General features: G+C 40.0%; 1 protein-coding gene across 4 annotated transcripts in view; it reads right to left on the reverse strand.

Annotated features, from left to right (window-relative positions):
- The window catches only part of LOC117429372 (AT-rich interactive domain-containing protein 3B-like), a 66,167-nt gene that overhangs the window by 22,225 nt on the left and 25,520 nt on the right, over positions 1-18,422 (reverse strand). For 2 of the 4 annotated variants that reach the window (XM_058998396.1, XM_058998395.1), the window contains exons 3-5: positions 17,672-17,752; positions 16,711-16,776; positions 15,833-15,905 (exon numbers count right to left, since the gene is read on the reverse strand). In XM_058998396.1, the coding sequence (XP_058854379.1) occupies positions 15,833-15,905; positions 16,711-16,776; positions 17,672-17,752 (220 nt within the window). The remainder of the gene's footprint in view (positions 1-15,832; positions 15,906-16,710; positions 16,777-17,671; positions 17,753-18,422) is intronic. The other 2 variants (XM_058998399.1, XM_058998398.1) reach the window with 1 other exon arrangement.

Genomic DNA, 18,422 nt, shown 5'->3' on the forward strand with positions numbered 1-18,422 from the left:
TACTCATTGACTTGTTTAAAGTTAACCAAGACCTTGCAGTCTTTTCAAACCTTCAGCAGGACTGAAGCTCAGTGACACTTCCACAGAGCCACATTGTGAAGCTCAGTGACACTTCCACAGAGCCAACACTGAAGCTCAGTGACACTTCCACAGAGCCACATTGTGAAGCTCAGTGACACTTCCACAGAGCCACATTGTGAAGCTCAGTGACACTCCCACAGAGCCACACTGAAGCTCAGTGACACTTCCACAGAGCCACACTGAAGCTCAGTGACACTTCCACAGAGCCACATTGTGAAGCTCAGTGACACTTCCACAGAGCCACATTGTGAAGCTCAGTGACACTTCCACAGAGCCACACTGAAGCTCAGTGACACTTCCACAGAGCCACATTGTGAAGCTCAGTGACACTTCCACAGAGCCACATTGTGAAGCTTAGTGACACTTCCACAGAGCCACACTGAAGCTCAGTGACTTTCCACAGAGCCACATTGAAGCTCAGTGACACTTCCACAGAGCCACAAAAACAAGTGCAATGCAACATGAACTAGTCACTCAGCAGAGCAGCGGCCCACTGAAAACAATGACTTGATTACAGAGGGCCTGCAAGACAGGGACACTCCATTGAAACCATAGGAAAAACAGAATGCAGACTAGTTCAACTTAACTAGAAGCTAATGCAGGGCTGTCAAACTCAGTTTCTGGAGGGCCGCAGTGTCTTCTGGCTTTTGTTCCACCCGAGCTCTCAATTACTTAACTGGTCTAATTATTTGATTAACTGGACACATTTAACACTTCTCTTCAGGCCTCAAAATGTTTCATAGTTAGTGTACCTTGAATCAAGTGCATTTTTAAAACTATCCACTGTAAAAGACCTTGAAAAATATGAAATATGTCAAATTCAACAAACAATTAGATCAATTATGTTAATTGAGAGCTTAAGCTGGAATGAAAACCAGAAGACCCTGCGCCCCTTGAGGATTGGAGTTTGACCCCCCTGAGCTAATGCATCGGAACACAGAGACAGAAGAGATGAGAAAGTCAAGGCAGACATTTCAGTTCATTTGAGATGCTGAAAACACGGCTGCCTAGAAAAACACTGAATCTATACTTTAGTGGATTGCTATTTCCTGTGTGGAGATGGCTGAATCTATACTTTAGTGGATTGCTATTTCATGTGTGGAGATGGTAATTCTACTTTTAAAACACACACAACCACAACAGCCAGATCATGTTCAGAGCAAGTAATACAAAAACTAATTATAGAACACACACACACACACACACACACACACAATACTAGGAATGGTAGATTCAGTTTAAAGATTTCTAGGAGGCCCCCTTTGATCTTTGAATCAATTCATTTTCCAATTCAGCTGAGAATTGCTTTAGCAAATTGCTGGTTTTCCTCTCAAAGTCAAAAACTGACAAAGTAGTCATGTTTTTATAACACTTCTTACAAAACCTCAAGTACTGGAATTTAGAATCTTATACATATTCTATAATTTCATTAAAATACATATGTTTTATATTATCAGTTGTATTGTGCGATCACATTTTGACCGAATAGCATTGGAATCAGAAATATTTTATGTGGGGAAAACAGTAGATTATTTTCATCGATTCACCACTTCATTCCTCCCTTACAGAATAAACAAGCTTAAAACTAACATATATAGACAATCCGTACCCAATCACAAGGCCCTCATGAGAACGTCATGATTTGTATTGTTTGGTTCTAGCCCCAAGCTTGTCTGCATTTGGTAAACTGAGCTCTGTGCGTTTCAGAAGACAGAGAGAAGTGCCTCAGACACCCCGTACTGTGCACAGTTCTGCTCGGAATAAAAGGGAGGGTTTCATCGAGGGCATGTTTCATTCATGTTGATGTGTTCCAGACAACCCCTAGCTCAGCACTTCAGTTTTGAAACTCACCCCCTCTCTTGATCTTACACAGTTGGATCTATTTTAATAACTTAAAACCGCAACAGATACAAGGAACAGGGCCCGTCAACTCAAAACCCTCTGCCTGCAGAGTTATTGTATTCAGTAATGCTAACAAATGAAAAGAACCACCCAGGAGTTCATTCAAATAAAAATGGTACTTCAGTGGCACGTGTTCTGTATTTATTATTAATGCATGTGTAAGATCAGATTTTAAACACGATTATTAATACCCATTGCAATCGTTAGTCTAAAGGCCTGTAACAGGTATTAGAGTGGAGCGATCCATTTTCAAGACTAAGTAGGTGATCTTTACTTAATCCAGTCCCTGAGCCATTCATTAGTTCAGAGCTCAGAACTCCGCTCCCCCTGTCCTCTCTACTTGGTCTGCTCACTTCACAAAATAGAAGCTGGCTTGTAACGAGGAAGACACGTTCCCATTGATTCCATGTGTGGAGTCGGACTCCTCCAAACACGATCGTGCTTATTCATTGTGTCACTGCTGCTCCCCCTGCTTATTTAATACAGAGCTATAGCTGCTAAAATCAATCCTCCTCCTGCTTATTTAATACAGAGCTATAGCTGCTAAAATCAATCCTCCTCCTGCTTATTTAATACAGAGCTATAGCTGCTAAAATCAATCCTGCCCCTGCTTATTTAATACAGAGCTATAGCTGCTAAAATCAATCCTGCCCCTGCTTATTTAATACAGAGCTATAGCTGCTAAAATCAATCCTCCTCCTGCTTATTTAATACAGAGCTATAGCTGCTAAAATCAATCCTCCTCCTGCTTATTTAATACAGAGCTATAGCTGCTAAAATCAATCCTCCACCTGCTTATTTAATACAGAGCTATAGCTGCTAAAATCAATCCTCCCCCTGCTTATTTAATACAGAGCTATAGCTGCTAAAATCAATCCTCCCCCTGCTTATTTAATACAGAGCTATAGCTGCTAAAATCAATCCTCCCCCTGCTTATTTAATACAGAGCTATAGCTGCTAAAATCAATCCTCCCCCTGCTTATTTAATACAGAGCTATAGCTGCTAAAATCAATCCTCCTCCTGCTTATTTAATACAGAGCTATAGCTGCTAAAATCAATCCTCCCCCTGCTTATTTAATACAGAGCTATAGCTGCTAAAATCAATCCTCCTCCTGCTTATTTAATACAGAGCTATAGCTGCTAAAACCAATCCTCCTCCTGCTTATTTAATACAGAGCTATAGCTGCTAAAACCAATCCTCCTCCTGCTTATTTAATACAGAGCTATAGCTGCTAAAACCAATCCTCCCCCTGCTTATTTAATACAGAGCTATAGCTGCTAAAATCAATCCTCCACCTGCTTATTTAATACAGAGCTATAGCTGCTAAAATCAATGGCCACACAGATTGACAGATAAAGACATTAGCTCAGAAGCACCATTTCTAGGTCTGTTAAAGTAATCAATAGACAGAGAACAGCTGCAAAGTAGATGTCATGTGACATGTTGGGTTCAAATGCATGCAGAGACTGGCATTTTAAAAGCATTAGATGACATTAAACAAGACCCCCTTTCAAAGAGCTCGATTCTGTGCATGAACAGTTTACCCGCTGCAAGTGTCGATATTGCCCCAAGACAGGCTCTTATTGCCCTAGAACTATTATATACTGCTTTATTAACATGCAAGTGAATAATCCACTGATCTTTCTTTCTATTCATTACAAACCTTTATTTAGTTTTTCACTGAAGAGAATGTGAAGAGAATACCGGTACTGTTAGCGTAGCAGAGATACATGGCCTATTGTGATGTCACCGTTTTCAATTGACTTTGCAGTTAAATGGAATTCCTAGAGGTGCCTCATGTATGATTTATTGGTTTATTTATAAATGTTATTTTAAAGCAGGTGCTGTCAATCGTACCAGTACTGACAAGGCGGCACAGTAAAAGCCCTGTGAGGTCCGGCATGAAGAGCTCCGATTAGCTTAAGGGTCCTCAGCAGTCTAGAACTCTGTACAATTAGCAAGGTTTTCAAGATACAGCCAAAAAGGAACTTATGATTTTATTGACCTATATTCACTGTTATATAGCTGTAAAGTTTCATTCAAATAAACTGTTGCTTAGAGCTTTTATTAGCTCAAGCCGTGAGTAATACTGTAGATCCCTATGACCTGCTGTTGAGGGAAGGCTCAAAAGTAAGAATAATCCTTGTCCTTTTGACTCCAAGACAGGGTTCGAATACCCTACCGAATGTAGAAAACTACCTCAGCACAGAGAAATCTCACAACCCCGATGAAAACATTTGCCTTGCTCCCCAAGCCCAGTTTACAGGGAGCCCTACAGCAGACATGCAGCCCTGATCCACTGTCAACAAGCCCAGTTTACAGGGAGCCCTACAGCAGACATGCAGCCCCGATCCACTGTCAACAAGCCCAGTTTACAGGGAGCCCCACAGCAGACATGCAGCCCTGATCCACTGTCAAAGGACGACTTGAAAGCAACTGGCTCTGGAGGGAAGGCCCTGTTGTTAAGACCCTGCCCACTTCAATTAAAACACTCAAATATAACAGATGACTGTAGCAATCAAGGATAAAAAATTATGGCAGTTGAGGAGAGATTGTGGATTAAACATGGCCATTTGTTATAACAGTAGGTGTTGAAAACAGCACTTCACACAGACTATGATCAGAACTGTGCGGCAGGTCATATCAGATCCAAGCCTTTCGCTGGGTAAAGAACTAGAGACGATTAGTAGGAGGATTTGCCTACAGAGACTGTCAACATTTGAACACGTTTAACATCCTGGCATTTTGCATGCCGTCAGTAAAGTTTTTGTGATGGCATATAGTGCTGATTTGTTTTATTCTCATTTATTGCCACAGTACAGCACACATGTAGGCCAGGCGCTGTGAGCAGTGTTTAAGTTATGATGGAGTCGATGCTGAACCCAGCCAGAGTGCAAGGAATTTCTAGCACCGCAGACTGTTATCTGAGTCAGCACGATGACTTTCAGCTTAAGAAAGTAAAACCTGATATGTATATAATTACAGGAGAAAATAACCTAGCAATTACAAAGAAATCAGGCAACAAATAACGAATAAAGCTTTGAAGGCTTGGATGGCTACTGTAATCAGTACAGACCACACAACAGCAGCGTTTCCAGGAGCCCTGCTCGCAGGCCTGCTATCTGACAGCCAGTCCATACAAAAAGCAACACCGCCTTCACGTTTCAAACAGGACCCGACGTGTACCAAAAAGTGTTAAAACACAAACACTATGGGGCAGATGTACTAAAGTGTTGCATCTGTCGCAATCGGCTGCAAACCAGTCGGAAGTGTAGCGTGAAACGCTGTTAGCATCATTTTAACGAATGCTTTGCAGCCACAGTTCTTATTTGCGTAATTCTGGGCGTTCCTGCAGAAATTCACACAAACAGGGTGGAGATGAGTGTGCAAATAAGGGATCCAAAATATTGTAAAAAGATGTACTAAAGCTGCGGGCAGTTACGACACTTACAATTGCATCAATTTGTTAACAACTTTTGAAAGCATGTTTTAAACAGTCGCAATTGTTGCTGGCATTCCCCAGTCTACTTTTTCCTCATATATTGCCAGTTGTGCTCAATGCATTTTTGAGACAAACACCCAAGTACCTAATTTTCACTACAGTCAGGATGTACTTGACATTTCTGATTTTCCCAGCGTGTTGGGAGCAATAGACTGCACACATGTGCCACTATTATTATTATTATTATTATTATTATTATTATTATTATTATTATTATTATTATAATATTTATTTCTTAGCAGACACCCTTATCCAGGGCGACTAACAAGTGTTACAAGATATCACATTATTTTTTACATACAATTACCCATTTATACAGTTGGGTTTTTATTGGAGCAATCTAGGTAAAGTACCTTGCTCAAGGGTACAGCAGCAGTGTCCCCCACTAGGGATTGAACCCACAACCCTCCGGTCAAGAGTCCAGAGCCCTAACCACTACTCCACACTGCTGCCCTCCAGCTCATTCTGAGCATCTGTATAGGACCATTATCTATTGCGTATTAATTGTCTAGGCTACTAAGTAGGCCAAGTTAAAAATAATAATAATTAAAATAAAAAAATAAAAAAACCCTAAAATGATTTAGTTTCAATTTAAAATAATCTTTTATTCACATTGTACAGCAATGTGTACAATGCAGCAGTATGATTTATTTTGTGTTACCAGTAGGCTAAAGTACAAAAAAAGTGTGTTAGGTATTTGATTTTACTACTGTACTGTATACAGATTTATATTTTTACATAAGGTAAATGTGCAGCGTACCCAAAAAACATCTGTGTTATTTCAGTGCAAATTTATATTTAAAATACGTCGAGAACTGTAAATGTATGCGTGTGCGATTTTATTGTATTGTTTTTAAACCCGACACCTCCTTATGTTGGACAAACGTGTCCGGTTTAGCGAGGGGCTACTATATGACTACATTAAACGGTCTTTCATTTATATATATTTACATATATATATATATATATATATATATATATATATATATATATATATATATATATATATATGTATATATATATATATATATTAGTATTAAAAAATAGGTCAAATGAAGAGGGAACAGAATGCACTGTACACATGATATTTACACTCATCTTTAGTTACTTTTGATAAAGTTATTGAGATATCTGGGCATATTGTAATCTCGATTTAAGGTCCATGTTGATAATCTTGCAAAAAAATTGAAATTCATGAGAGGCTTCTTTTATAGACTCTGATCTTGTTTTTCTGTAGCTACAAAAAAAACCGTCTAACTGCTTGTATATCCTTACGACTAATTGATTAGGGGGACACAGTCTATAGGTTTGCATCGCCCTTAACATTCAGCAAACTGGATCCTATATATGATGCAGCCTTGAGATATATTACGAATTGAAGTTACAGTACTCCTCATTGTGTGTTATACAGTTTGGTTGGCTGGACCTCTTTGGCTTTGCAAAGGTTGAAGCACTGGTATATTCTGTTATATAAGGCTATTCTTTGTAAATTACCTCCATATATAAATCAATACTTTCTAGTCGCTTTTTGTAACTACAGTATTAGATCGCATACATTTTTGAATTTCATGGTTCCTAAAGTGTGTACAGAGGCTGCTAAAAGATCATTTGCCTATTCTGCTCCTTGGTCTTGGAATGATTTACAATCTAAACTCAAGCTGCAGTCCCGAATAACTTTAGTACAATTTAAGAGCAAGCTGCACGATTATCTACTTGAGAGTTGTGCTTGTTTTAAGTAGTTGAGTAGACTTGGTACTGTTTGTTTTATGTCTTTCTTGGCCAGGTCACACTTGTAAAAGAGATTTTAATCTCAATGTGCTTACCTAGTAAAATAAAGGTTTATAAAAAAATTAACAAAAACAATGTTATTTTGATTCTTGCAGCCTTGCATGTATAGAGGTTATCCTTCGGGCACCCTCTGCTGCAGCAAACCACAACTCAACTGCCGCTATTTTATTTGAAAAAATGTTACTCAACTCTCGCTAAGATGACGCAAATTATATTTAAATTAGTATACTGTGGCTCTCTTCATTAATATATTTTTTCTTAGTACATAAGGGCAGTAAACATAAAAGAATAATTGACAGAATAGGTTCTACAAATACTTTCACTAGTACATGTAAAGTGTGTAAATACAGGGACAAAAGTAAAAACATAATTAAACATAAGAACACATATCCACAAAAAACTAATACCTACTGTAAAAATAGCAGTGTTGTTTATGGAATAGCCTGTGAGAAATGTGATGAAATAAAATATGTTGGAGAGACTGGAACAACTTTATATAAAATAATTCAGATCCACCTTTCATTAAATAGAAATAAAAAAATGAATGAACCAATAGTACAGCACTTCAGTCAAGGACATGACATAAATGATGTAAAGTTTGTAGTTTAGAACAGCTAAAATTAGACAATGCGACATATAGAAGAATAAAATGGATAAATAGACTGAACACGATTATGCCAGCGGGACTCAACAGAAAAGAATGCACTAATTAACTCCAATAAATATATGACATTTAAATAAATAGTAAACAAAATGAATTCAAAAGTTGTGCATGTTGATGCGCTGGGAAGGCCAAGGCTGATCCTCAGAGCCAGCATTGCATGATAATATAAATATAAGTTTATATAAAATAATGTTAATTAGAATTAATACAGATTTAAAGAAAGAAGTAAAAAATGATGTCACAATATACATAACACCATTACATCATGTAAGAATAAATTATGGATTTGAAAATATACAAATCACATGTAGTTGTCATGCCTTCAAAAACCATAAATACCTCCAATGAAAAAAATTATATTGTATTTCATTGGAGGTATTTTTTGCACGTTCCTGCAAACGTGTTTTCTCAGTACAGTAAAAAATGATAGCAAAATATTTTCACTCAACTTAAATGTACCTCTGCTGCTTTAAACCACAAATTATACAGGGTAGTGTACAAAACTTTGGGGCCACACCACTAACCCTAATGGTAAAATTACTTTTGGAAGCTGTAAACAAACTGGATTATAAGCAAAGTCTGCATTCTAAAGAAGTTGAGTGCACATATAGCTAAACTATGTAAGAATGTAGTAATCAGCCATATATAAATCAACAATAGTTTAAATACTGTCTTTCAATTATCTTTTCAGAATGAAGCGTAACAGGGTGGAGGCTGGGTGACAGGGAACTGGACAGAAATCTGTATCACAAAGCAATGCCCGTTACAGAACCAATTCATAAATAACTTACTATTCCTCTATTTAGTTGCATACTATAATGGGTAACTGTAAAAAATAAATAAATAAATAAATAAATAAATAAATTAACATATTCTTATTTAGCTGCTGTCTTGCTTCAGGTGTCAAAGATCATTTTAAGATATTTAAATACACAGACGATAATAATTTGTAACGTTGGACTACAGTGCTCCAAAATGGCCTTAGTTTAATAAATCTGTATAGAGCACTAAACTCAAGTCAAGGCAAAGTGTAGGATGCTGTGCAATTCTGTTTAGGATTCATAGATAAAGCCAATTATTGGCCACAGAAAGAAACACAGTTTAACTTACCTACTTATTTATTCAGAAAATTATGTTTTTTTGTCAACCAGCAGCCTAGACAGGTCTCTAGACTAAAGCCCCTTTCATGACCTACCCGGGTCGGTACCGGGTCAGGACCTGGTGTCATGTGGGTCGGGTATGTGATTTCGTGTGTTCACCTGGGTGACAGACGCAAGTACACACTGCGCAAATCAATGCCTCGGAAGCAGCTTGTTAATGACAATTCCATCCAAGCTTCTCTGGATTGAACCGTCAGCCCAAATGTTGATTAGAGCAAATGTTTCTTCATCCCTACTGCAATCTGGCTCATGGTGTGCCTGAAGCAACAAAAATATGGCTAAATATTTTGAAAACCTTCACGCAGACGTGGCTGTTTGTTATTGCGTCGGCCGTCATGCACTTTGTCTCGCTTAACCCGGGTCAAAGCGTGTAGACCCACATCCTGCAGTGGGTCGCTGGGACCCGGGTACGATCCATGTACGTGGTTTCACACGACGCAGGATTGTTACCCGGGTAGCCAGAACCCAGGTAGGAGTGCCAGTGTGAAAGGGGCTTAACTTTTTGCCTTAGAAGCCATTGGCTTAGGCCAAAACAAATTGGTCACCAAATCCAACTGTTAGGCGCCTCTTCAAGAGCAAGTTGGTTGACATCATATTCAACTGCTTAAAATACAACAACTTGCCAAGACCCCAAAGTATTACTAAAACAATAACAACGGCCTGTGGTGATGTCAGACCAGGAAGGAAATCACAACAGTACTGTGGTGTGTAAGCACGGATGCGCGAGTTTATTGAAAATAAAAGATTTAAACAAAACAAAAACTGAGACACCAAAATAAACGGCATGTTTGCCAAAAAAAAGAGACACTAAACAAACACGGCGAGACAAACCAAAAACAAGTAACGTGCGGATTTACAGTCAGCACGAATAGCAATTCTTTCTGTACCTCCAGACTCTCGTTCTCTCCTCACCCAACACCCAACCCCGAGTGAAAGGTGCGTGCCTCTTATGCTGCTGTGCCTGGCTCGATTGCTTGTTAAAATCACTCAATCTGAGCAGGCGCAGTCTGCACGTTAACTAACTGTGCAATCCCCGTGCCCCCATACAAATACCCACTTTAATCTGCATGTGAAGTGACTGTGCAATCCCCGTGCGTAAATACATTCATACATATTGACACAAGTGTTGTGTATGGAATTGGTGTGACTTAACCACGCAAATCACATAATCATGAGGTTGTTCGGACCCAAACACTTACTAATACAGGCGTCTCTCTAGTTGCTGTAGCTGAAGGGCACTGCGGCCGTCATGGCTGTGAATAGACAAACATTTTGAGGGGCACTGCGGCAATTCCCGCATGGCCGCTGTTAACTTCGAGCCCTGGGATTTAAGATTTAGGCTATTATTGAATACGAGCAGAAAGAAGCAATAAGAAACAAGATTTCTACTGTATAAAGAGAGCAAGTAGCTGAAACTGCTTCTGAACAATATACATCTATACTGTACTGGCAACAGTAAAAAAAAAAAAAGTACAAGAAATGACTAGTTTAATAATGTTTGATGTGCATCAACTAAAAATTAAGAACTCTGTACGACCTTACAAAAGACTCCCGTACCAATTGGTGTCTAAAGGCATGTTTACACAGAAGCAAATTGCCGTGTCTGTTCTGGCACTGATGCGGTATCACTTTCAATGTAAATGGGAAGTGCCGGTAAAAAGCAGTCACACTTTATGCCGGCACTGAACCACCTTTCGAGGTGGTTCAGACACGGCTCTGTGCCGGTACTGAAATGGTTTTTTCTCAGTGTAAACTGCAATGCCGCCACTGACCCCGCATTTTGCGTTCAAGGTGGATTTCCCCCCCCCCCCCCCCCCCAAGAAAACAATTTTCTGTTCTGCCACGTGTTGATTGAAGAAATAAATCCAACAAAATGTCAATTGACCGAGGCCTTTTGGTCTGAAAAAGTAGTAAGGGAGCTTTTGCCCATCAGAGCAGAAGAGGAGATAAACGCACAATGTGATGGAACTGTGGGAGATGCTGATGTGTATTCCACAGTAGTAGAAAAGTTAATGACACACGGTGTTGTGTGTAATAAAAAGCAAGTGATGGCTAAATTCTCTCTGTATGTCTCCCAATCTTTTCATTAGTGATATTCAGAAAGTACAGAGACACATATCACGCATACCACGGCAGGTACCAAAGGCATCATTGTTTTGATCACGGTACTGAACACTAGCAAATTACGTTAATGTGGGAATATCCACCTTCTGTGTAAATGGGGGTAAGCCGCCAGACTGCCGACACTGAACTGGAAATATCATTGTGTGTAAATAATGAATTTAGAAAACAAAAACGAGGCATCAGTGCTGGCACTGGTCCTGTACTTTCTGTGGGAATACGGCTTAATGTATCTTCTTTCGTAATAATAAATCAAAAGCAATATTTATAACAATGTATTCATTTAACAAAGACTGTTATTATTAAATTACAAACAAAACTGTTCTCTCTTTCCCGCTCCCCCCAAATTTGTTTCTTTGTGCACCCGGGTTTCAAACCTACAGGCAGAACCATTGGACACCAATGTGGACTGTATCGCTGTAAAACAGATTCCCGCTTCGAGACATTGGCGACTGTTATAAAGTCCTGGATTGGGGTATTATGGACACTGTTAAACTGCTGTACGGACGTTTCCTATTCTGACACTGAGGCAAACCGGGAGTAGTACATTAAAATATTGTTATTTTGATATGAATAAACTTCTATTTTATGAGAAGTCAACAATACACTTCTTATAAAATAATTTAAAGACGCTCTGCATTCTGAGCATACAGTTATTTGCATTCAGCAAGTAAATTCAGATTTTTTTGTAGTGTAATTACTGACACCATGTGTAAATTGACAACCTGAACTGTGATCATCTGCAGCTCCAACATACAAGAAAAAAAAACACATCATTTTCAGTAAAATAACACAAGGCTTCTTAATTGAACGTACATGATGACTGTAACCATGTCACAAATACCAGGGTTTGCTTCATGCATGTGCACTGACCCATATGTAAAAATGTACAGACACACACACACACCAAGCCAGTATAAATGTTTTTGTTATTTTATAGCCCAATCAAGTGACAATCGCGGGTTCCAATTGGGGCTCTTCTCCCTATGGGTGTGTCTGGCGCACTGCATCCCGACTCAGCCAGACTCCAGGTTCAGGGGGATTCCTGCCCCAGTGAAGAGCTTCCTTGTGCTGCACAGGTTTCAGCTGTCAGGCTCCCCTTCCTCAATGATGGATGTGCCATTTCCACAGGGAAATGAAGAGCTTAGTTTCAATACAAATACAATCACTCCCACGGCTCCACTGTCCTTCACCCCTCCACATTCCCTTTTCATTTCAACAGCCTCACACAGCAAGCACAGCACTCACTTCTCAGCCCGCTGTCTGTCACTTCCCATATCAAAGTGAGAGGCCAGATTTCAGAGGCACATTAATCATCTGTTGTGTGACAGGGGGCCCCTTGATCTGATCTCCCCTACCTTCAAATACTTACTGGAGCAGCTCCCCCATCACCCCCTCTCTCCCACGGGGAACAGGGCGATCAGGTTTCAGCTTCTGCGACTGTTGGGACACTCCCCATGATTAGGAAGGGAAATGCTCTGCCCTGATCTACAGTATATTGACCAGGAGCACAGAAACACAATATTCAGGCTCAAAATTAAATCATAGGACTAATTAATTTCTTTCTTTAATTCCCTGTTTCTGAAAATTGCATGTTTGGCAATATGGGCCATACTTACTGTATTTGTTGTGTTGAGTTAAAATAAACTGCTATAAAATGGTGGAGTTCAGTTTACTGCTACTAAATATTTAGCCATTGACCAATGAAGCTCAAACTAGATCTGAGCCACTAGGTCCATTCAGTACATTATTACTTTGCGTTGAGTTGAACAGCACTGTTTAGTACATTTAGCATTGCTTACTGGGGAAGCACTGTTTGAGTAATGTAACTTTGTTAAACCTACTTAATACAAAACTGCATACAATATTCCACATTTAATCCACTCCTCCTCCAGAGCCCATCCTAGAGTACAGGAAGGGTAAGGAACTACATGGAAGTACACTTTACTGTGCATCAATTACCATTCCTACCTCGCAGGAAAAAACACTCTCAATACCGTCTCAGTAAACTGTCCCGCAGTGTAGGGCTGGGGTAGACTGGGTACACATCATTAATCATTAAAAAGTGGCCAGCACTGACAAGCACTTAGAGTGGAGAAACCCCTCCCTCACTCTGCCATTGCCTAGGGGCTGGTCAGTCCAATTCAAACACCTAATCCATCTGCTTTATTCAAATCCATTCAGGGGGATTACCACCCTCTCCACCCACGCACAATTTCATGCTTTGTTTCATTAACAAATTCAAAATGCCCACATTCAACCAATAGAAATATTCAGGACAGCATTTGCTCAATAAACTGAAAGAGAGTTTCAAAAGATCAGGCTTGTTGTTTTGTCTTTCCTATAAAGACAGTGTCAGCTATTCCCAATGTGCTACCTGAATAAGGGGTAACTGGTATATTAGCATTTTAACAGGAACAGCAAACTCCTATTCCATCTGACTGGGATCTGCACATTGAAGTCACGTTTTCAAGTTAAAGTTGAACAAGGATACATTTAAAGTAGTTAACCACACACCACAGCAAACCTGTTTGAATGAGCAGCTATAATAAACCATCTCCAGGTAACAGGTCAGACAGACTGAGCATTTGAATTGTCACGTGACCAAACTGTTTATTGAAGCATGTAGCGCAAACTTAACTACTCAAGATCTTCAGCAATGTTTCTTATTTATACCAATATGCAGTGCTTATTAAAACTGCTCTAGTACCGAGTTTAACAATGCAAATTTGGGCATCTCTACTGCAATTATTAAAATCCCATTGAAGATTTGCATTACATCCAAATGCATGCAAACGCATTGTCATTATTTAATTAGCTGGATGTAGCAACTCTAATCCAATTTATATTTTCATTAAACCAGTTACATATGGCAAACCCTGACCATACTAATTTAAATGGGAGGGCAATTTAAAATGGCCCATCAAGACATCTAAATGAATATCGTGGCTATTTGTCACGATCAATAAATGTTTAAAAGGCCCAGCTTAGTTAACCTCGTCACTGTACAGGACACATGATACCCATGGAGTAAGTGGCACGAACAAAGTCATCTGCTGTTGTAATTCTCGCAACACAAGCACTATTCCTATCTGGCTTTCAAACTACAGAGAAACAGCTGCAGGCCTACTCTTAATGCTTAGATTGTTGGGGGAAGGAAAAGCAACCTAAAAAAACCTGTCAGATAAAATACCTAAATTGACGTTTCCTTAAATATTGTCCCCGCTTTCCATCAACACAGGTCACTTTGACAAATATTCCCATTATGTAATTAGCATTAGAATGGCCGGCCACAGTTATGGGGCCAGTTTCTTCTAAACGAGCCTCCTCTGTTGTTGGCGATAATGCTTTCCTCATTGATACAGTATCAATCAGCCCTCCTGGGCTAACAAAGGCAGGGACCCTCACTGGGGTCAGGAAAGAATGGGCTAATTGCACCAATCCATCTGCCACTTGAATCCCTTTACTATATCTATAAAAAGAAATAAAAAAAACAATGACTACAAATGAAAAAACACAAGCTTCAACCAAAAGGATTAATTCTGTGTAATTGTAAAAAGCTGTGCTTCTTTATAGGACTGATATTTGCGATGCTGATGGGAACCACCGCAAGTATTCAGATCTTTCCTTAAGATCAAGCATTTCTACCAGAGCCAGGTGGAAGCCAGCCAAGACTTAACTTCTGAGTTTTGCATTTAATTCTTGTTTGCCATCATTTCTGTGTATTTACAGGGGAACTAGCCTGTATCCTTCTATTATAAAAATAGACTTTTTCTTAATGAGGCAGAACACAAAAGGTGTCAAACTGTGAAGCAGCAGGTTCAGTGGAACATTTATGTGGCTCCGAAGAAAACGGTCACGACTGGTTCAAAACAAAACAAACTGAAGAGTGACGACACGTGCAAGATGCTTTCTCTCCCACCCGTACAGTGAATACAGTGCAGCCCCCTGTCAGTCAATTTGACCACTGCAAAGACTTCCTTCCAGCCAGCCCCCAGCTCCCCACCCGTACAAGATAACCCCATTATCAGAAACCAGCCTGCTTTCACTGAGAGTGTGTTCATCCCCAGCATGCTGTCTGGTCACAGTGTTGTCACTGCAGTGTCTGCCAGCTCCATTCATCACAGGAAGACAAGCGCAATCTGCCCGCAGGTTCCCCTGACTGGTCCCCAGTGCTCAGATTGAGCAATGTTCACCAGGTCAGGGGTCAGGCAGGATTTAGACTTCAGGGCCACTTTTGGATAACAGGCCGATTACAGCTCCAAAAGACTCTTCAGTCTGGTATGTTTGCGTTCAGCATTAGATTTACAACTGGCCAAAGTTTACTCAGGCAACGCTCTTTATGAGCACACAACTGAAGAGGAATTCCAGATCCATTTTCATTAATAGAAGGGTCCTTTATTCAAAGTCTGAACTACTACTAAACAAAACGATTCCCAGCAATGTTTTGTGTTCTTTAGTTTAAGTTTAAAACCACCATTAAATTGTTCCTTTATTTCTGCTCTTTTCTATTTTGGGGGTTCTACCAAGAGTTTTAAATGTTCTCTTATGGCAACGCTACATACATTGATAATGAGAATCCACTGGCACAAAGTGGTCCTTGTGATCCTACCTCTCTTCTGCATGAAGGTGAAGAGATCATCCAGGAACTCTTTCCTCTTGGGATCACCGTCGAGTTCATAAAGCTGCAGAGGGCCAAAAAAGAAAAACAACTGTAACCAATACCAACTTCTATTGCTTTGTTGCACATTGTATTAAAGAACAATTTAAACAGAGTCTTTACATTAAAGGATTTAGATACAGCACAAGCAGGGGGAGCTCTTCTAAACCTGCAGAAGCATGTCTCCAGCTGTACAGTACACTGCACTGAACTCAATAACTCTCAATGGGGCTCCAGCTGTACACTGCACTGAACTCAATAACTCTCAATGGGGCTCCAGCTGTACAGTACACTGCACTAAACTCAATAACTCTCAATGCGGGCTCATGCATAGTCTCGGATTCACTCTGAACTATAATTGAACAGTGCCGTTACAAAAGGATTACTAGATCATACCTGCCTGAAACCTTTGTTCAGTAGTAGGAAATGATACACTAGATCAACACACTGTTATCAACGCCCTCGGGCATTAATGGGATTTTCATTACAGCTGGAGAAGGGGCTTGGACAAGAATGTGATCAATGTGTCTGAAATGACTCAATTTGTGGGTGGGGTGCAGTGACAAGAGGGTATCCAGCGATATTCTTACAAAAGAATACAAAACAAACAGTGCTAACCAAGGCTTTGGAATCCATTTCCTTATTTCTTATTCATGTGAACAACTTTCATACAAGAACCCCTTTAACTCTGCTCAATAATCTGCGGCGCTATTAGAGTAAAACTGACCTGCAACACAGGAAGCACCCTTTAAAATTGCCGGAGCAAATAAGAAATGGGGGTGGATTTTAAAAGACTTGGTTAGGTTTCTTTAACACAATAACTCATTTACCATTTTCTGTCCTTCCCTGTCAAAGTCGTTGGACTTTTTGTCTAGCACAGAAGAATCCCATCTACCCTACGTAATGAATGAAACAGCATTATTAATAGACTGCAGCAAAACAAAGCCATGTCAGACTGGAAGAGGTAATCTCAGTGCTTTAGGAGCAGGGATACTCCACACACTAAAGCAAGTCACCTGACACAACCAGATTACAAGCAGTAATTAGATTGAAACATGAGTTACATACTATAAAACAACTTTGTGCCTGGAATTATTGCAAAGAAAAGGAAAAACACTTTTGCCCGAGAAGGCACTACCGCATCGTTTGATTTGGGAACTACATTTTCCCATAACCTTCTACCGCATAAACAAGAGCGTCTCTTCTATACAGTACGGCAGTTTAACCTTTTCAGAGATCAGTTAATACAGATTTCAAAAGGTAACATAGGGAGGCATGGAGACTTGCTTGACAAGGGTATTTAGTTTTTTATTGTACTGTATTTTCGTTAAGTACTACTGCCGAACATAAGTGTGGTCATGTTTGTGTTTAGCAATATTGGAATATGTTTTCAAACTCTCCTGTTACAGTATTGACTTATCCAGGGTAGATATACTGCCGGTTAGTAACTGGAGATATTCTGTTAGTACAGTAGACTCTTAGGAGAACCAGTTGGGACAAGGCCATGTCTTTGACTCTCCCAACTTAGAGAAGCCTGGAATAAGATCTGGACAGCTGTAAATGAGCACCCTCAAGCTCCTTTATAATATGAGCTGTGCTGTACTGTATTGTACATGTGCAGGGCGTTTTCAGTACGATTTAAATAAACATGAACAGTCATTCATTTAACATCAGTTCTGAATAAAGGTCAATTTTGGACTACCGCCGTTCGGACTGGCGAGAGTCCACTGTAGGAAGCTTGAGGCTAAAATATTTTTTAAAACATGAATAAAAATCCTCTGAAAGGCTAACCTTGGCGAAGTCTCGCGATGCCTCTCCTCCTCCTCTTCCTCGGCCCCCGTCAGCTTCGTCGCTCCATGCCAGACTCCCATTCTGGATTTGGGAAAGAAGGAGGACACTCAGAGTGGAGGAACACACGCAAACTCATGACAGCAAACCAACAGATTACATGGAGCCATGGCGAGGAAACACTCCAAAAGATGGGTTCATTCTATTACTTGAACCTCCTGACTTATGGACACAATCAGCCCTATGAGAAGGAGATGCCTCAGTGAGGCACGGTTTACTGTCAAACAGAGGGAGAGAGGCAGAACTGAGGTTAAGAGACTACAGTCATTAAAATAACTTTTTTTTTCAATTTCTATATATTATGTGCGGCTTACGAACAATTTTCAGGATGACAGTGTGGCGTCAATGTGGAGAGGACTTAATGTTGAAGGTTTATTCTAGGTTTCTATTTAATTTACAAATCTGGTTAAAAGGTTATCATTTTATTTCATTAGGTTTGTCAAGTATACAATCGTTTACACCGATAAAGGATTTTTAGCAGAATGATGAAGCATGATTTAAGTTTACAGAAAGTAGCACCTCAATCTAATGCCACAGTTACTCCAATCCCCCCCCCCCCCCCCCCGACTGGAGCTCTTGCAGTCTCCTCTGTAAAGAGGGGCACAGAGGCCGAGCTCTCCCAGACTCTGGTCCTGGAATGGAAATGTCAAGGCTGCGAGTGAGGACAAGCCCAGCTCTGACATTCCAGAGAGCA

The sequence above is a fragment of the Acipenser ruthenus genome, chromosome 24 (assembly GCF_902713425.1).
Source record: "Acipenser ruthenus chromosome 24, fAciRut3.2 maternal haplotype, whole genome shotgun sequence".
Lineage (NCBI taxonomy): Eukaryota > Metazoa > Chordata > Actinopteri > Acipenseriformes > Acipenseridae > Acipenser > Acipenser ruthenus.